Below are 20,076 nucleotides of genomic sequence, written 5' to 3'. Positions count from 1 at the left end.
CATGACTAGTGCACTAATTAGCTCTGTAATGGGAGAATCACACGACACGATTTTATACAATGTCACACTCAGAAGTGAACTGACTCTGCAAAAATGCTTTTTAGTTCTTCCAAGAGTTTACTGTCACTTCTTCATATGACCATATTCTATCTTTGGCTACTCGCAACAGGTCCTGAACAATTGAAAGACAGGGAATACCTGGGAACTGTGAGCGCCATTCATCTGAATGCTGATTATGCGGCTGTCTTGTTTGAAGGCAAAGTTCAACTTCATTTGGTTAGTGTACAATATACATGTATTGCGAATTGTGTACAGTCATGTATAATAGTATACAGTACATGTATCTCTAACCTATAGACAGCTCTGGGTACTAAATAAGGTTAAGTTGCGATAAAAGCAACTCCCCCCCCCCCCCCCCCCCGCCCCCCCTTCCGCAAAGTAATATTTTATCTTTAACTATGACGAGAAGCGGCTTAATGACGTAATTAACTGAAGGTACCCTCCAGAGTAATTAGGGAGCTTTCAGTATTAAAATGAATTCGCATCTTTTTCAAGTCGTCGCGATTATTCCAACTAGCTTTATATGTCAAATGTATATAAAATTTCCTGGAGTTAAATTCTTGGAGACCGCACCCAAGTTTAGAAAGAAAGAAAAATTAGTCGTAGTGTGTTTATGTCCTCCATAAAACGTCCCATCAGGAAATTTCACGTCCATGTCGTGCAGTGACGGCAAATAAATGTACCAAAAAGTGGAATGCAAGTGCAGAGTTGTTGTTTTGGTACAAAAGCTATTGCTTTTTTGACGTTCTCGTTGCCGTTGCCGTCGCGTTGCTAAAGCTGCTTAATAGACAATTTAAGCAACGACAACGGAGACGGCAACGAAAACGTTACTTGAAAATAAAAGTTTATTTTAATTGCGCTACTTCGCGATTATTTCAACTCATCCAACTTGTACAAAAACAGCTAACTACCCAGGAACCAAATTAGCAGGCTTGCCGTTCGAGTTAAGAAAGAGAAAGAAAAATTCACCATCGTTTGTTCACGTTCTCCACAAAACCTTGAATTTGGTTATTTCACGTTGTTGCTTTGCAGAAGACGGCAAAGAAATACGAAATACACAAAATTCAAAACGCACGTGCAGAGCGATTGTTTTTGCTCATTAAACCTATTGTTTTACGGCGTTGTCGTTGCCGTCGCCGCCGTTGTTGTTTAAGCTCCCTAGTAGCGTGTTATCGCAGACTCCGTCTTTGGTTCCGTCTGTAATAACATACCAGTACACAACTAAGTGCATTTTCACAATAAACCAGTATTGTATCGTGTCGTGTCATGTCGTTTCGTGTCGTGTCGTGTCGTGTCGTGTCGTGTTGTGTCGTGTCGTGTCGTGTCGTGTCGTATCGTATCGTATCAGATTGTTAACAGTCTCCCCTCTGAATGTTAATGCACGTTCTATTTTTCCCTACAGATTGAAGGCGAGGTGCTGGATGCTTCGGACGAGAGAGAGACACGACTTTTCCCAGATAAGGGCAACCAAGGACGAATCACTTGCTGTGCTTTGACGTCCGAGTTCTTAATATATGGCACAGACGTAAGTGGAATACAAACTGTAAATAGTTGATTCTTTCTTCTAAGGGACTAGATCACTCCATATATCGCGGCATTCAATTGGCTGTAGACGGTATTTCGCGTTTGCTTTGGGTTTGCTTTACTGCGTGCTGTGATTGATTAGCAAGACTTTTGTTAGCCAATGAGAAGCAAAACCAACACCAATCGTGACTTTGCTCGCAGGCGTTTTCCCGCGCTTGGCACCAGTTGCATTTATATGCTTTGAGTTGTGATTGGTTCATTGCGCTGTTTACGTCTATTCTCATTGGTTAGCGTGAAAGGAAATATGTTATCGTGGAAGGGGTACCATAAAAGTTTAACTCCTTTAGGACGGCGCCGATTTTGTTGCGACAACATTTTACGAGTTGTTGTTTCTTTTTCTTTTCTTTTTTCTTTTCTTTTTTAATCAAAGTCCAAAAGCTTGCAACTTGTTGGTGTAAGAAAATGTTTCGTTTCAAATCGCCCGAGCACTATTTACTTTGTTGTGGACACTTTACGCGAGACTATGTTTCGTTACTTTAACGTCTATCGTGTCTACACCTTTAAAAGTCCTCTGCGTTTTATGTTTTATCTCAGAATGGAAGCCTGTTCTATTTCTTCATTGAGGACTGGCAGTTTGTGAATGAATTCAGACATGTAGTAGGTGAGTTGAGATGTTAGTCTCTCAAGAAATTGTGGTGCTGCGTCGGTGGGGAGTAGAAACGAATGTTTGCTTTTGTGAGCAGAGTTGATAAGTTAATTTGGCCAGTTCTAGAATCTCTTTACGGTGACCAAATTACCTGTACAGTTGATAAAGCCAAACGTTGAGTTAAGATGTGTATGTATATAGTGCTTTTGGTTACTGTTGAATAGTAAACTTTTGGAGGGTGTAGGTTTGCACTTGGCATGGCTCACTTGTGTCGCTGTTTTATGTCTGGTCGATGAAAGTGTTACATCGGCCTTTTTTGGGACATTTGTCCGTAAGAGTAGTAGTTAAAGTCGCACACAAACCACAGGCAGCCTACGCGGTTGGAAATTTGCCTGGTTACACCAGAATTAAGGACGGTGCCTACTCTTGTTACTGCGCATACGTTCTGCGCATCGCGAGATACTCGGGTTTCCTATGGGTGGTGCCTACTAATACCGGGGTATTTTTGCGCGGTTTAAAACTATACGGAGAAAGCAGAACTTAGCAAATGCTTTAAGAATCTCAAAAGAAAATTGAGGGTAACCATGTATTTCTTAGAGATAATTAAACTTCAATTTAGGAAAAAATCCCGTACATTGCTTTAAATTTTTGGCGCTTTTTAGAGATATTATTGCTTAATTATCTATGAAAAATTCGTGGTTACCCCTAATTTTCTTTTTGGATTTCAATAGCCCTTGCTAAGATCTGCTTTTCCCGCATAGTCATAAACCGCACAAAAATACTTCGGTATTAGTAGGCACCGTCCTTAAGCTACTATTCGTATTGCTTGCTAGGTTATCGCAGGGTTACCCCTAGCGGTGTATTTGCATCGCCGGTACCTATTTATACACCTGGGCCGGGTTGTTCGAAAGCTGATTAACGCTAATCCACGATTAGAAGTTAATCGGCGCTTTTCATCGCGCTCGTTAAAAATGGTTTTAAAGACTAATTTCGAGCTAAAGGTAAAGAAAAGTCTAAGTAAAAGCTGAGGGCCAAAAATCTTTTCGAAGAATCTTTGTTGATTAGCAGTTTCACTCGAGTCAAAGTTTGCGTTAATCCAGGATTAGCTTAATCGGGCTTCGAACAACTGGGCCCAGTTGTTCAAAGCTCGATTAAAGTAGTCCTGGGTTAGCGTGAACTTTGATTCGATTTTAATGAATAGTCATTAAAGATTTTCGAAAAGGTTTTTGTTCTTCAGTTTTGACTTGGCCTTTTCTTTGCCATTAGCTTAAATTAGCTTTCTAAGAAATTTTTAACGAGCGAAATGAGAACCTCGGTTAACTTTTAATCGTGGGATTAGCGTTAATCGGCTTTCGAACAACCGGGCCCTGGGTGAAGAACTCTAAACTATGTGAAGCAAAGTTTCTTTTCCACGAAAACACCACGACATCAGAGGTTGAATCTCGATTCGCTGACATAGGAAACAACGTAAAACGCACAGAATCGCACCGAAACGCTTGCTACGAAGGCTAAAACTGGAAAAGAAAAGGCAAAGACAAACAGTAGCATACAGCTAGGAGCGGTGTTACTGCTTAAGATATTTTACGGGTGATGTGTTAGTGGAAGGTGAAACACAAATCATACGAAAACTCTGAGCGCCATTTGTCTAGACAACACTCGCACAGGGTAGACAAAACTTTGGTCTAAATTGGATGTGATAGTGCAGGAAAGATCTATTACCTTGAACAGTACAATGGTGTAAAGAAATATATTTGAATGTTTTTATTTGAAGGCATCAAAAAGATCTTTCCAGACGTTAGCGGGACTCACCTTGTTTTCATTGACGAAAAGACGGATGGATTTGTTTATAATCCTGTAAGTGTTCTTCTGTTCCATATGTGTGAGCGCCCTGGAATCTTGCTCATAGCATCTCCCCATTAACAAAAATCACATTGAGACTAACAAATATAGAAATTTTAGTGTTAAATGTAGACTCAGTAGAGGCTGATGACATTGAGTACCTGTACCATAAGTGCAATGACATCAAACAAGAATACGTTCTGCGTGCAATCGTTTGCATTGAGGATGGGTGGCAGGTTGTTCACCACTTGTGGGCAGGGCCTTTTTGTAGCTACGTCATTAAAATGTTTTTGCAGTCCAATTTGACCTTGCGAGAGAAACAGAATAGACGCTTTTCCAAAATGGCGGTCGAAACTCAAATAAATTAAAATTAAAAACTTATACCAGCACTAGAAAGAGCACTTTTACTTTAGAAACCCTGCAAAGTTTCAGCCTATCGGGTGCAATATCAGCTGAGAAAATGTTAGTTGAGAAATGAAAAATTTACAGACGTTTGTGTGACTGGGGGTATAACGTATACACCCAGTCATACAAACGTCTGTTAATTTGTCAAATTTCATCTTAGGCCAAGTTCAGACGCCGAACTTAATTCAAATTAAGGTCGGCCCAAATCACGAAAATCCCGCCTTTTCATTCAGACGCCGAACTTAAGTAGCCAAACTTAATTTACTTGAAGCAAAACCAATCGAAATGTTAGCGTTTTTTTTTTTAACTTTTTTATTTGAAATACTTTATAATAATTTATGTATTACTGATTAGGTTCGGCTCATGAAAAGTTCGACGTCTGAATCAAAGCCGTTCCAAAGCCGAAATTCCCGGCTGAGCTGTTCCAAATTGAAACAGCCGTTCTCAACTGATTCAGACGCCGAACTTTTCATGTACTTAATTCGAGGTATTAGGTTCGGCTCATGAATTTCCTAAGCTGATATAACACTTAATATGCTGAAACTTTGCAAGGTTACTAAAGTGAAGGTGCTCTTTCCAGTGCTGGTATCAGTTTTTTATTCAGTTCACTGAATTTTAACTGATTCAAATCTGTTGGGTCTATTGGCTATCAGTGTGTTTGGCCACAAATGGAAATGTAGGCATTGGGGACCCTCCAGATTGAAAGCGTGCTTTCCTATAAAAAGCTTAGGTGTATTATCCTCCTACGTAAACGTAGACGTTCTTTGGCCCGTCACGTCACGCACTCCATCCCACGTTTGGGGAATTGCGTGACGTGACGCGACGAGCCAAAAGACGTATGCGTAGCAGGCGTGGAGTGTATAGGACTTGTGTTCATCACTCGACGAGCAGGCAAACTAAAAGCTTTAGAAAAGAGCATGTTTCTTTGAGTTTCACTTGTTTTATCACCAAGTTTTAGTAGATTGAAAATGAATGTATTTTGCTTTTCGATAGGTCAATGATGCCACTTTCGAGATTCCAAATTTTTCTCCAAACATTCGCGGCATTGTTTGGGAAAACTGGCCTCTGGATAAGGTAGGTGAAGAACTTAGCTTTGGACCTTTTTTTTTTCGTAGATGTTCAGAATTAAAACAAAATGCACTTTCGTAAGTTTTAACTTTTCACCGCGTTTCCATTTTCCCTCTTCAGGACGTGTTTTGCGGGTATGATGAAGACAAGGTTTACACTTATATATTTTACAGAGACACTGTGATTGGTAAGATTTGATTGATTGTTTATTTATTATATTAATATCATGGGTGGCAAATTACTCTCCCGCGCTTATAGCCAACTCGCGTTGGCTGTCTATCATCTCATATCCAACGCGCGCTCGTGGAATAATTGTTAAATATAGTTCAAGTTGGTCTTTCACAAAAAGTGAACTGAAAGTAAGGTTAGTTTTACATGTCTCCCGGCTGATCTTTCAGGGCCTCAGTGCATAATGGCCGGCTCTACCAAGTTACCTTATGCTCAGAAGCCGCTGATGTTGTACGGCGGGGAAATCACTTGTCAAACACAAAGCGGCAAGGTAAGGCGTTCAACTGTACATTGACGGTGCAACTTTATCTGACAAAAGCAGGAGACTCAAGTTTATGCCAGGAAAACATGTGATTCGCTGTAAGAATGGATAGAGTCTCCAGTTATGAATTCGTGTTTAATAATTTCTATGGTTGAATCTCAGTGCCTCTCATTTTTTCCCCCTGTAGACCTCCAAGCTACAACTCACCACTCATTTCTTCCACGAAAAGCCTCAGGATCTTCCACAAGCGGATGTAAGCTAACCTTTATATCAACATACAAGTTCTCGTCTGTTCTGTTCTTACACATCCAAGGTATAGGTTGGACGCGTTTTACTTGGTGTTAAGTTCCCTTAGTAGTCTGTTTTGTTATCCTTGTTACCTTCCCCGCGAGACTGAATTCAACAGCTTCTATATTTTGCCCCCAAATCTCTGCTTTCTTCAGTTTTTTTTCCTGTGCACGTACAAACCCTTTCTCCGTTCCATTCCATTACTACGACCATATTTTCGTTCTCTTTTGATGGCCATGCTTATTTGGAGTTCCACTTAAGTTTATTTTTTTTATCAGATTAATTTTTATAGCAGTTCATGTAATGGTCTTGTTGTAATTTTTAAACTGTTTTTCTCTCTAGCTCCAGACATCTTTTAACCACTGTTTGGCACTGAAACGGTAAGTTCCTTTATATTATATACCATAATATAGACCCTACAAATTTTGTTAACATTTTAATATTCTTTTGTTTGCATTCAAATTTACCCAAATATAGATTTAAAGAGGCCTGGGCTCTAGCTCGAATTCTCGACTCCAAAGAGGCCTGGACTGAGCTAGGCAAAAAGGCAATTTATCATCTGGATATTGAACTTGGTGAGTGGTGCTAATGGAGCCGTGTGTTTCCTGGAAAGGCACTTTTAAGGGTTTATGCAGAGGAACTGGTTGGTCCATGGTTTGTGTACGTGAAATGCAAATTCAAGGTCAAAGGTCAAAGAAACGTTAAAGAAAAACGAGGAATCTGATCATTATATTGGTAGTTGTCAGCATTAACATTACACCAGGAATTTCCATGTTTTAAATACTAACTGTTAGTCTTGTTCCTTTTTTTTTTTTTTTTTTTTTTTGCATACAGCGATCAGAGTTTACCGTAAGATGGGAGATGTAGCGATGGTACAGTCTTTGGAAAGCATTCAGGTAATAGGAACTGAACACCAAAAGGTGTCTATTGTTGTTGTTATTGTATCTGAGGATTATGTGAAAGGACCCCGAGAAGCATTTTCATTTTTCCTTTTCATGCTCTGGATGATCGAATGTTGTCATTTCATAAATGAAATGGAAACGCGGTAAATTGTCCAACATGGCTTTGTCTTGTCCGCTTTGCCTTTGTCTTTATCTTGTCCGCGGTGTTCCGATCAAATCAATAGAAACAAAAACCAGAAACGACACAAAAACGTGAACAATTACTTAAGGTCTCTCATTATGGAAACTGTGAAAGTTTGCTGTTTTTGAAATGGAACCCAGGTAAATGAAGAAGTTCAAAACAACATCAAGTACAGTGTACAGTAGCGGAAACATCAACAACAACAACAACTCGTCTAATGACCACAGCAAGACAGACAGACAGACAGACAGACAGACAGACAGACAGACAAACAGACAGACACCTTTATTTAGTTATAAAGTCTAAAAGCTAGAAGGATACAAGATTGTGAACACGGGTTCATTTTTTTTTTCAGGGCACAGAAGACAAGAATCTGCTGGCAGGATATGTTGCCATGTTTCTTGAAGAATACAATACTGCCCAGGTAGGTAGAAGAGAGGACTCTTTTATGCTGAAGTCCACCAGAGTTGACGAGAGGTGGGTACAGTATTTCTGAGGGAACTTAAGCAATGACAACGGCGACGGGAACGAAAGCGTCCCTTGAAAATATAGCTTCATTTAATTTGCGCTACTTCCCTATTATTTTTAACTCTTTCAACTAGGAGAAAAACATCGAAATACCCAGGAACCAAACTGGTAGGCTTGGCATTCGAGTTAAGAAAGAGAATGAAAAATTCACCGTCGTGTGCTCACGTTCTCCATAAAACCTTGAATTTGGTCATTTCACGTTGTTGTTTTGCAGAGTTGTCGTTGTTTCAGTTTCCTAACTATGAAGGTGCGACCTACAGATCATTGCTCGAAAGAAAACACACACAAAAAAACAAAACAAAACAAAAACAACGAACCTGAATGCTCCTAGACATAAAAACAATAGCGTAGGTAATGCAGTCTTGAAGTGTTTTGTGATTTATTTCAAAGCTTTTCCTATCTTGGCAAAATAAACGTCTGTTCGGTTTCGTTGTTTTTGTTGAAGAACGATAAGTAATGTACAAAGTGTGCGACAGAATTAGAATCTCGCAAAGAGACAGCAATATCCAAAAGCTAAGAATCTCTGAATATGTTCATTTTCTTTCTTGTAGGACCTGTTTCTTGGTTCAACTTATCCACTGGCCGCTCTTGAGGTAAGCTCAGATGTATTTGAATTTTGATTGAAACTGGAGGCTCTGTTGTCGTGAGATTTCGAAAACACGCTTTCAGAACTCGTTGGTAAACATGAACATTTCGACATAACTTATGTTAATGATATTATATAGTATCCGAGTTAACTTGTATGCAGTTATATAATGGTATTTGACTAAATCATCGTATATTTACTGATTTTTAACCCTTGATATTTGATTTATTGGTGGAAACAAAAATACATACATTATAAACAAAATAAATAAATAAATAATAATAAATAAATATAAAGAGTGCTAATTGGGGATACTCTCCAGATCGAAATGCGATTTGAAAATGTTGATTTTTAAGGAAAGGGGAAAACCGGAGTACCCGGAGAAAAAGCTCAGTTTCGGAGCAAGGACGATAACGAACAACAACAAGCTCAACCCACGTAAGTGTATGTCACCGAGTCCGGGAATCAAACCCGAGTCATATTGGTGAGAGGTGAGTGCTCTCACCACTGCACCATCCCTGCGTACTTCCTACCACCTATGAGAAATGAAATATTTCAGTTGAATACTATGGTGTTGTTTGCTTACGCGACTGATTTAAAAAGAGTAAGTAGACTGGCTAGCAATTCAAACCTCCAGGTAGCAAAATTGTGATAGTTTGGTTTTAAAAGCCGCCTTGATTTCATCACGTCTTATCGTTCTTTCAATTTTCAACTCATTTGATGAAAAATTAAAAGCTAACCTCCCTTGGTAAGTTATTGTGATGTTCTTGTGTTTCAGATGAGACGTGATCTTCTCAACTGGGACCAAGCCTTGGAACTGGCCAAGAGTTTAGCACCTGATCAGATTCCTTACATCTCCAGAGAGTATGCGCAGCAACTCGAGTTCACGTAAGAAAGAACGCAAGATTAATTTTAATTAATTTTAATTAATTTGCATAATTAATTAAGTCGAGCTAAGCCTGAGCTCATCTTGTCGTAGCTTCAGTGAGAGCATTCGTTCAGCAAACTCGGATATCTGCGAATGCTCAGCAAACTGGGATATCTGCAGGTTCTTTTTATTACACTGTTGTTTGTATGTACCGCTATCGTTCTCACTGCGTTATTATTTTTGTTTTCTTTCAGTGGAGATTACAGCAATGCGCTTCTTCATTACGAAAAAGGAGTCACCAAGTTACCAGAGGTCAGTTGCATTCTCTTTTCTTTAAATGAAAGCACTTATTTTTATTCGTGGTAATTGTGCTTTAACATCTTCCTTGTTACATTTTGTTCGTGTGCACTTTACATCTTTGTCGCTTAATGACTTGATGACGTCTTAGTCCAAAGTGAATTTAAGCCCACCGGCAAACGTGAAGAACAAAAGCTCTTTATCAAGGAGATGATTCCTTGATTTACTGCCACATTCTCACCACTGGCATTGCGCAAAATTATCTGGTAAAAAGAATGACTTGTGTGAACACTTTTGAACTTGGCATTAAACGTTAAACGTATTGTTTCTTTAGAAACGTGATCACGACGAGCTGTGTGTCGGTGGAATGGCAAGGATGGCTATTAGAGTTGGAGACATTAGAAGGTTGGTGATAATAAACCTCTGCAGAAACCACGCGAAACTTTAAGTCCACTTATGACTGACTCCATTTAGCGCCGCTCCCCCCACCCCCCTTACTTTATTATGTCTATTGTTTCATTTCTATTTTTGCAGAGGTGTAAACTATGCTTCAAAGAGTCCCAGTAGACAGCTGAAGAAAGAGTGTGCCACCATCCTGGAATCAATGAAGGTGACTCACATTATCTTCTGTTGGGTTGTTGTTTCTACTTTGCTTTTCCTTATGCTTCATTTATTGCTCATGCCTCGTCCCCAGGCATTCCACTTAATTGTGACGCAATGCGCATGGTGTTATGGGACTGGCATAGGAATCCTTCCCATCAAGCTTCGCGACCCTGTTTTGCCGCTCTTGTAACGAAATGCGTTGGCGCCACAGAATGAGGCAGTTACCGCCCTTTTGTAAAGTTTGAGAGAAAATATTTTGTTGGCCTTCCATTTTTAAGGCTAATTCAGTTTTTCTTCTCTTTGTTTGGAAGTAAAGGAAATTTGCAATCCTTCTCCAGTAGCGCTATTTTGATTGCTAGGTTAACTAGGTTAAATTTCAAAGTGCGGTCGTCTGAACCTTTTTATCAGTTGAAAGAGCTGACAAGCACCAGTATCCTTTACAAGCAGCAATGGTGCGAAGGCTTTTTCTCTCAATTGTTAGATGTACTGACTGTACTGATGTTATTCATCCTCAGCAATACTCCGAGTCTGCTTTGCTGTTTGAAAAAGGACAGTACTGGGAAAAGGCGGCTGCTGTGTACATCAAGACTAAGAACTGGTGAGTTTCAGCTCAAATTTAGTACCAAACTACTAATAACAAAACCTACTGTTTTAAATGGGTATTCAGCCTTCAGCGAGTGCCTGAGATAGAGCATCGAAACTAATTATATATTGGCTTTGATCTTGCTTTTCACCTCAGACTCCCCAGAATGGCGCCACTACTTAGGCAATTTGAACTAATCCAAAACCAGTGGTGACTTCCCAGCACGCGTTTTCCCGCGCTTGGCGCCATTTGCTTGTCATCGCGTCGAGCTCTGATTGGTTTATTGTGTTCGTTGTATTTGTTGTGATTGACTACAGACACTACTTTGGTTTTGGCTGTACAAAATTCCTTCAAAGGATATTTTGTTGTATGGACTTTGGTACAGTTTACAAGCTTAAACAAGTTCTCAGAGTTCGGTAAGTTTTCTTAACACGACCGAGAAAAAGTAGGGGAGATGCCAAACTTAAGCAGGTAGAGAACAGTATTGGCCTGATCTCCTGATTTGATAGTCTGAAGAAAGTGAAGATGTAATTGAACAATGCTTCCTTATTTTAGGGCCAAGGTGGGTGAACTGCTAGCTCAGGTGACTTCCCCCAAGCTCCATGCACAGTATGCTAAGGCCAAAGAGGCTGATGGGAAATACAAAGAAGCCGCTGCAGCTTACGAGGGTGCAAAGGATTATGACAGTGTCATCAGGTGAACATTTGAATGGCTTTTTTTTCTAACTTAATTCTTGTCAATCGATAAATGAAAGTAAAGCGCCCAGTATCAAGTTGTAAAAGTTTTCAACCTAATGTCCTTCACAAAATGGCAAAATGTTGATAATTTTATATTCCAAACCAATCGCTATTGTCTTTTGCCCACTCTGGTTGGCCACTCAAAGTCCTGATGGTCTTTGCCATTCTCCTCCTGAAACGGCTCGGATTTTTTGTGGCTTGGGAAGGGAGAGGGAGGGGTGGGATGGGGTTCGTCAAGTCAATTTGGTTCTGCACATACTGATTGAATTAATCACAATTAATCGACTCAGTGTCCCTAAACATCTGCCTCCACTTCAGTGAATAATTACTGCCTACTGTAAATGCTTAGATTTGCTAGAAAGATCACTGAATCGTCAAGGATCCATCATCACTAAACATTAGACGTCAAAATGCGTTTTGCACCGTATCAAATGCCACAGTCATCCTTATTAAGACACCTTTATGATAGGTCATCTCTTCATGCTAGGATCAGTATAGTCGAATGAGTTCAGTAGGGAAGCCAATTACAGTTCCTAATTAATGCTTTTGTCTACCTTTTTTATGCTAGAATTAACCTTGATCATTTACAAAACCCTGAAGAAGCCGTAAGGATTGTGAAAGAAACGCATTCGGTCGAAGGAGCCAAGATGGTGGCCAGGTAATGAACCTTTTTATTTTTATGCTTCTCTTCTGAAACGGACTTGGCGTTTCCCTCGTACTTAGACGGGAGATGGAAATAATAAAAACAGAATCAACTATAGACGAAGTGATGGTGCTGCAGTGTTATTGTTTAGCTGAAATAGCAAAACAGTTCAACAACCACGGGCAACTATTATCAGACGATAGTCGAAAACACTTTTTGTTAAATAATTTACGGCCGATGACAACTAACACTCCCACCCCTTTGTTTCGTGATTGAATTGAAGAGGTTAACAATTTTCTCTCCCTATTAAAGAAAACAACGCAACACAGCATACACAGTTTTTGCGCAACGCTGCATGTACTAATATGATCTCTTTGCTTACATAGGTTCTTTCAGAAACTTGGTGACTTTGGATCGGCAATCCAGTTCCTTGTGCTGTCAAAGTGCAATGACGAAGCGTTCCAGCTTGCCCAGGTTCCGTTTTTAAGATGTTTTCTATTCCTATTCCTATAAGACTGTTGACAATAGAGAGATTTAGGATTGCGTTTACGGCAAACACCTGAAGTGACCACGTGACCATGTTTACCCTTTGTTTGCCGCTCGCTGTTTTCAGTTTCTCAGTAAAATTGTGTAGGTTTTCGCTAGCATCAAAGGTCATAATTATTTTGCACTATTGTCATCTGTGCACTAATTTTCTCAATTTATTATTATTGTAAACGCGAATCCCACGTTCGAAGTTTGTCGTAAACGCGATTCTAAATCTCTGTAATATTGCGAAGTTTGTCGTCCTCTTGTCTGTACCTAAAAGATGGTTTACTGATTTAGTAGAATAAAAGTTTTTGTTATTTCTTCCCCTGGTGTTTTAGGCTCACAATCAAATGGAACAGTACGCTGAAATTATTGGTAAGTTTAGCTATCGAAAAGCCTCTTCTCTCTGTTTCGCAATTGTAAAAAAAGAAAGGCTTTCCTTGTAGAAACACGACTGGAAGTGAAGCAGACTAAGAAATTGCTGTGCAAGAAGGAGTCTAACTCGTTTGTTTCCATGACAGGTGATGATGCGGTCGCAGATGATTATGCCAGTATTGCGATGTATTTTGAGAATCAAAAACAGCATTTCTTAGCTGGCAAGTTTTTCCTAAAGGCGACACAGTACGCTAAGGTAAGATGTCAGTGAACAAGTACGCCTGCAAAAGTCATTTTTCAGACATTTATCTTTTTTTCATACTAACAATGAATGAATCATGATCTGGCAAACCAAGTAGACTTAATTTATTTAGTTCATTTTGTTTTGCTTTGTTTTGTTTCCGTAGGCCCTAAAACACTTCTTGAAGTGTCCTGTTGGGGAAGATGGCGAATCCATTGAGTTGGCCATCGAAACAGTAAGAATTCCGTTCATGTTCTTCAACTTTGTTTTACTTTTTTACTCGCTAATGCCTCGCAGAATTCAGTAGTGATAGAGAAAAATGTTTTTCCTTCTTGGAAAAGTATTTGAGTTGTGTTAGCTGCTGGGTGTTTGTGTTGTGACCGACGAAGCGACGATGAAAAGTCATAAGGCGGGCAGTCAGACAGTCAGTCAACTGCCTGTCAGACATTCAGTCAGTGAGTCAATCAGTCAGTTAGGCGGTTTGGTCAGCCAGACAACTAGTCAGGCATCTTGGTAGTCAGTCAGTTAGTCTCGGTCGGCCGGTCAGTCAGTCAGTCAGTCAGTCAGTCCGTCCGTCCGTCCGTCGGTTTGGCCAGTGCAATTTTCAGGCAAGTGTTCAGTCTAAGTCAGTCAATCATGCAGGTAGTCAGTCAGCTGTCAGTCAGCCATTCAGTAGTCAATTAGTCAGTCAGTCAGTCAGTCAGTCAGTCAGTCAGTCAGTCAGTCAGTCAGACGTCCAGTCAGTCCTTGGTCATTTGGCCGGTTAGTGCACCAATCAATCTGTCAATAAGTAAGATAGACATACTCGCTCCTGGTAAGTGATTGGTCGAGGCTCAGTCCGTAGATAAGAACCATACTATGGTCATTGCCATTTTGCTCACCTTTGTTCTAACATTCCGTTGTTGATATTTCAGGTTGGTCAGGCTGCTGATGAGGTGCTAACACATCAGTTGATTGACTTCCTTATGGGAGAGGCTGATGGGATACCCAAGGTACTAAACCGGCTCAGTAACTACCCACCCAGAACAGTAAACAGAACAATGTTTTTCTTGAACTTACAAGTGTATTTCACGAAAGCGAGATAGATTTTTTTCTCGTTGCATTCCAGGAAGCCAAGTATTTATTCCGATTGTACATGGCTTTAAAGCAATACCGAGAGGCAGCACGAACGGCGATCATCATTGCGCGGGAAGATCAGAATGCTGGGAACTACAGAAACGCGCATGACGTTCTCTTCAGCATGTACAGAGGTTAGTTATATTTGTATTTGCTCATACTTACTAGTCAAGCCACTTTCTTAAAACTCCTACCGGGTGGGTACAATGCTGGGTGAAAGTTTTAGGGTGCAATAAAATATGACCTATTGTCAGTCGTCCTAAATGGCGAAGTCAGTCTTTGATTTTCCAAGCCCCGTTCGCGTTGTCACAGTCAACTGAAGTCCGTTTTAACGTGGAATCGGCAGACATTCCTCTTCGCTAACTCCTACCACTTATTCAAAAAGCCACTAATGTTTTAATTCTTACACATTGTTTTGGTAGTCTGTATTTTAGTACATTGATCGCAGCACTGTTTTCTAGCGGTTCTTAGCATGATTTATCTATATCGAATTTGTTGTAGCATAGAATTGTGCGTATTTTACCAAACGATTTCAATATTAAAACCGTTCAAGCATTCATCTATCCATTTTGTTAAGCAGAAAATTATGACTGTCATCGATAGTAGCGTTCCTCGGTTGTGTCTTGTGCCTTTGGCTTTTTAATCAGGTGTTAAACATCTCCTCACAATATTCATTGTTCTCGATTTGCACTGATTTTGTTTCAGAGTTGACTGATCACAAGATAAAGATTCCTACAGAAATGATGCAAAACCTGATGATCCTTCACAGCTACATTCTGGTCAAGGTTTGTCCTCTTAATGTTTTCGCCTGCACTCGTCCTGCAGGGTTGCTACGGACAAGGAAAAAAATCATTTTTTCCAAGGTCAAGGAGAAGCCAGGGAGTTCTGTATGTAGTCAAGGAATTACTAAATTGGAAACTCAGTGGAAACTGAAATCGCAAAGTCTAGCAACAAATTTAATATTCATAATATGAATGGGGCGAATATAAAAACTGTAATTAAAAATCACACCTATTATGTCATGAATTATGCATTTTAAAAGCACCAGTTGACACAGTCATGCGTATGAATGCGAGTGTATATGCGTGTTTTGTTTTTATTTCATTATTTCATTATAATTTAATATGTACGTCATTTTTTCTACTAAATGTATTACCAATGTATTGCAGTGAAAAAATCATTTAAATACAGAAAATAATAAATAATAAATAAATAATAAAATTCTCTCTCAAAGTAAGTTAAAAGTCCGCCGGGAATTTTATTTTAGGGTAGCCACGTGGTTTGGGAAAGAGTTTCCTTGTTGGCAAAGGTAATGTTTCAAAACGCAGCTACGAGAGAATTGATTTCTGTGGCTTCATAGCTGCCTTTGTTGGGAAATAATTTGTTTTCTGTTTTCTGGTGTTTGGTCAGTGAAAAGTCGGGGGATTTTTTATTATTATGATAAGTGATAACCCTGTCCTGAGCTTTTGTGCGCATATACTTGTGCATACCGTCCTTGCTTGTTTGTTGAGGGTAAGGTGATGTTTATCCTGTTTTTCTTGTTTCAGCTGCACGTGAAGCGAGGCGATCACTTGAAAGGTGCCCGGATGTTGATCAGAGTGGCAAATAACATTAGCAAGTTCCCTGCACGTAAGTAAAGACTTCCCCTTATATAAACGTACATTTCCTGCGCTAGAGAATAAAACAAAATAAGCACACTTTACCAACAAGGTCATTTGTTCGGTTATTTCAGTTTGTAGTAGTATGGAACTCCGCCGTTCCATCACAGGAACGAAAGCTTTTCCAAATATTTTGTTTTGCAAATGCTCCCGATAATCCTACCACCCTTAAATCCTCGATAGTGACGAGCATCAAATTTCTCCTTAAAGTATTACAACTTGATCAAACATACAGTTCATGGGTATAGAGGAAGTCATTACTAAATAGAATGTCTTGGTGAGTAAACAAATTCTCTCAACTTGTACCATAAGAAATATACGAATAACTCTGTGGAGAATATACACGTTTATGTTGGGGTTTATCAGGTGGCTTGGCCACGTTCTAAGAATGCCCCAGGAACGCATACCGCGTAAAGCCCTAAGGTTGACAGCCCTAGGGAAAAGAAAATCAGGGAGGCGCAGCCAAAAACAGCATGACAGAGAACTGTGGAATCCAACTGAGAGAAATGGGCCTAACGTGGGGAGAATATGGGAAGGTAGCGAACGATCGAGACAGACAGTAGGAGATGATTCCTTATGCCTCACCTGGGAGGCGATGAGGGTGTTTGAGTAATTTCGGAGGGAGAGGGTGTTAAAGTTCCTATTCCTATGACTCCTGGGTGGTTAACCGGGTTCGACTTTCGACTGTATATCATATTTGTTTGGATCTCTACTTGCAATAGCCATTACCCCTCGCATTTTTATTGGTTTGCTGTCGCTTATGCGTTACGCATCAGTCAGTTGTAGCAATGTTCATTTTCCTTCGGCCAACTGCCGGCGAAAAGGCTGGTGTTACTACTTGTCTCGCGCCGGCTAAGCATAGTGGAACAGGGCGATGCTATACACGTTGTGGGAAGCATGTTAGGTTACGTAACGCTTTAAAAATTCGTTGCTAGAATCGTTGCAAAAAGTAGACCATCGTCCACTTTCGGCAACGATAGCGGCAGCGACAACGACAGCGAGTTTTTCGGCGCTGCGTATCAAGCAACTTGTTTGACAACGCTTAAGTGAAAGCACTAAACAAGTTTCACGTAACATTGCATAAAAAGGCAAGGCAAAAATGCCCAGAATAAAAGAAAGAAAACGAGCGTTATGGAAGAGACGTAGACACACAAGAGAAAACGTGAAGGGAAAAAAAAAACGTTTGGTTGTCTTTCCACAGACGTTGTTCCCATCCTAACGTCCACTGTTATCGAGTGCCATCGCTCAGGACTGAAGAACTCTTCATTCAGTTATGCCGCCATGTTAATGAGGCCAGAGTATCGACAAAAGATTGACCTGAAGTACAAAAAGAAGATTGAACAAATTGTCAGGTAACTTCGTTTTTGTTAAAGTATTATAACTCTGCGTAATATCAAACTCCCAAAAACGCCGTAAGTTTTCATTCTCCCTGAGTATCCAAACAACGGAATTAAGGAAACCTTGTCTTAACGGTCACCTCTCTGCAAAGGCCAGTGATGTTGTACCCTACGAGCAGAATTCCCTTTGTCGTTCCTAGAAAAATAGGGCTAAGAAAGAGACGCCCTTCCCTCTTGCCGAGTTTGTTTGTTTGTGTAGGAACATCGACTGAAGAGTACTCGAAGAACTCTTCTTGCAGGGTAGTAATCTTGTTGTAGAAGGCTTAACGGCAAATGAAGCTTTTCTTGCAAGTGTCTTTACACTGCCTTCTACGCTGATTTCAGGAAACCTGATAAAACAGAAGAGGAAGAAGCCCAGGACCCGTGTCCTTACTGCACCAATGAGGTACCTCAGACCAAACTGGACTGTCCCGAGTGTAAAAATACCATTCCATATTGCATAATTACGGTGAGTACGGCAATCCCGCCCATTCCAATATTATGGGCGAGCTGGGTCATTTAATAAGTTCGTATGTTATGCCCGTGTCCTGTCTTTTACCAAGTTTGCTGATGTCAAAGGAATGCCATTATGTAGCCAGTTTGATCAGCTGCGAAAACAAAACTCTGAACGCTTTTCACAGCTGCTTAAGTTGCGTACATATTTGCGCCTGTTTCTCATTTGTTGTTCTTTCATCCGAAGTTAAAGTATATGTGTTTCATAAATTTCACTAAAAATGTCAAACTAGACTTGGGAGAAGCGAAATATAACGGGTCTCCACTGAGCTACTGGGAGAATGGTGGTGAGCTTGGTCTAGCTCACGTGACACACCCTCTGCATAATCCTACGATCAGCAATGTCGGCAGTGACTTTTGGGAATGATAAATTTGAGAGGTGCATGTGTTTCACTGTAATTCCTCAGTAACGCATTTTTGTATTCTTTAATTTCTTTTATAGGGTCGCCACATGGTGAAGGACAACTGGACTATGTGCCCAAACTGTTCCTTTCCAGCTCTTTACAGCGAACTTATGAGGTATGCTGAAATTTCCTTTATGCTCACTACGGAGTGATTCATGCCTAACTTTTACAAATTCACTTGCCGCAATACTAGTTATGCAATGCTTTCGAGTGGTATACCGTGAAATATCCCACTCGTGACTTGATTTTTCTTTGTATACACAAAAGGCTTGTGTGTATACAAAGAAAAGTCAAGTCACGAGTGGGATATTTCACGGTATACCACTCGAAAGCATTGCATAACTAATTTATCCCATGCCACTCATTGAATTAACACAAATTGTCAATCTTTAATGCTTTAACAGCAAATACAATCGGTGAAAAAATATTCAACAGATTGGCAACGTTTCTTAAAAGTACATAATTTTTATAAAAAATTAATAAATTTAAATAGGTACTGCTCGTTAATTGTATAAAAGCCTTTGTAGGCCGCGAGGAACGCCGGGATTTTTTCGTGAAATACCGCGGAATATGCAACGGGATTCTAGCTTTCTGATTGGCTGTATTCTCTATGGCATTGGATAAAAGAGGATACGAAATGTAATTGAAAGCTTGAAATCACCTGGACAATCTTCATGATCAATAGTTTCGCTGCTTTCTTTTTTTCTGTAGCCTGCTCGAGTCCGGTGAAACAATGTGCCCAATGTGCTCCCAAAGTATGGCGGCAACAGACGTGGAGCAGATAAAGGATCCTTCACAGTACTTGAAGACGGACGATAAGGAATAGAATGAAAGAATTGCATGTCTAAGAGAGAACGATGCCGTTTTTTTCTTCAATTTCCAACCCGGAATATTTATTGTGTAGTCCAAAAACCGCCGAAAAATTTCCAACAGAGTGGCGTCATATTGCGTTATTTTTCTCAATACCATTTGAGGAAAAATTGAGTGTTTGTTATATGAGGCGAAATGAGATTGGGATCTTACGTTTCCTTGACTACTGACTGTTTCCAGAGACTGCGTACCCCTTAAGCACTCGTTCACTCGACAGATAAATCTTCGTGTTTGCTTGTGTAAGGGGAACACAGACTAAAGAAGCAAAGTTGCTGTACATTGGGTTTCATTATTTGCTCGAAATGTATTTAACTTGTACATATTAAAAGATCGTGTGAAATTTGTCTGTGCCTTGTAACAAGTTGCAAAATAAGATGTGAGGGAAAGGAAGGAGGGAGGGAGGGAGGGAGGGAGGGAGGAAGGAAGGAAGGGAGGAAATGGCAAATAGCAAATTCAGCCCCCCTCCCCCACGCACCTCTTCCACTTTGTAACTCACTGTAAAAGTTAATACAAACCTGTTGTTTGGTTTCTCTTCTTCAGTAGGTTTATTTGATGTTTGGCGAATGGTTTAGCCAATTAGGTTGAAAAATGGGGGGTCTGAGCGAAGTCCGTTACAAATAGATTGTCAATTATCTTCGCTGGAGTCTCAGCGAGAGCCAGAAGTTCGAAACTTTCAAAGTAAAATACGTCAAGGTAACGTACAGCTGTATGTGGTACATAGGAGATCACGCAATGTTATTTTGGTTC

The 20,076-nt window shown here is 40.1% G+C and overlaps 1 protein-coding gene across 1 annotated transcript in view; it reads left to right on the top strand.

Annotated features, from left to right (window-relative positions):
* LOC146469522 (WD repeat-containing protein 19-like) overlaps positions 1-19,673 on the top strand; it is a 40,465-nt gene extending 20,792 nt beyond the window's left edge. Inside the window, exons 20-51 of the mRNA XM_085123126.1 lie at positions 170-276; positions 1,463-1,585; positions 2,179-2,245; positions 4,002-4,084; positions 5,468-5,548; positions 5,663-5,729; positions 5,941-6,041; positions 6,220-6,285; positions 6,663-6,700; positions 6,798-6,895; positions 7,155-7,216; positions 7,759-7,827; positions 8,483-8,524; positions 9,296-9,405; positions 9,640-9,697; positions 10,017-10,087; positions 10,217-10,292; positions 10,801-10,883; positions 11,424-11,564; positions 12,174-12,263; positions 12,635-12,722; positions 13,115-13,151; positions 13,298-13,407; positions 13,559-13,627; positions 14,307-14,384; positions 14,501-14,642; positions 15,214-15,293; positions 16,056-16,137; positions 17,368-17,518; positions 17,888-18,011; positions 18,498-18,574; positions 19,171-19,673. Of these exons, the coding sequence (XP_084979252.1) occupies positions 170-276; positions 1,463-1,585; positions 2,179-2,245; positions 4,002-4,084; positions 5,468-5,548; positions 5,663-5,729; positions 5,941-6,041; positions 6,220-6,285; positions 6,663-6,700; positions 6,798-6,895; positions 7,155-7,216; positions 7,759-7,827; positions 8,483-8,524; positions 9,296-9,405; positions 9,640-9,697; positions 10,017-10,087; positions 10,217-10,292; positions 10,801-10,883; positions 11,424-11,564; positions 12,174-12,263; positions 12,635-12,722; positions 13,115-13,151; positions 13,298-13,407; positions 13,559-13,627; positions 14,307-14,384; positions 14,501-14,642; positions 15,214-15,293; positions 16,056-16,137; positions 17,368-17,518; positions 17,888-18,011; positions 18,498-18,574; positions 19,171-19,285 (2,786 nt within the window). The 3' untranslated portion in view covers positions 19,286-19,673. The remainder of the gene's footprint in view (positions 1-169; positions 277-1,462; positions 1,586-2,178; positions 2,246-4,001; positions 4,085-5,467; positions 5,549-5,662; positions 5,730-5,940; positions 6,042-6,219; positions 6,286-6,662; positions 6,701-6,797; positions 6,896-7,154; positions 7,217-7,758; positions 7,828-8,482; positions 8,525-9,295; positions 9,406-9,639; positions 9,698-10,016; positions 10,088-10,216; positions 10,293-10,800; positions 10,884-11,423; positions 11,565-12,173; positions 12,264-12,634; positions 12,723-13,114; positions 13,152-13,297; positions 13,408-13,558; positions 13,628-14,306; positions 14,385-14,500; positions 14,643-15,213; positions 15,294-16,055; positions 16,138-17,367; positions 17,519-17,887; positions 18,012-18,497; positions 18,575-19,170) is intronic.
* Positions 19,674-20,076: the final 403 nt, after the last annotated feature.

Source organism: Pavona decussata, unplaced genomic scaffold (assembly GCF_977016875.1).
Source record: "Pavona decussata unplaced genomic scaffold, jaPavDecu1.1 SCAFFOLD_122, whole genome shotgun sequence".
NCBI lineage: Eukaryota > Metazoa > Cnidaria > Anthozoa > Scleractinia > Agariciidae > Pavona > Pavona decussata.
This window is presented reverse-complemented; position numbering and strand designations above follow the sequence as displayed.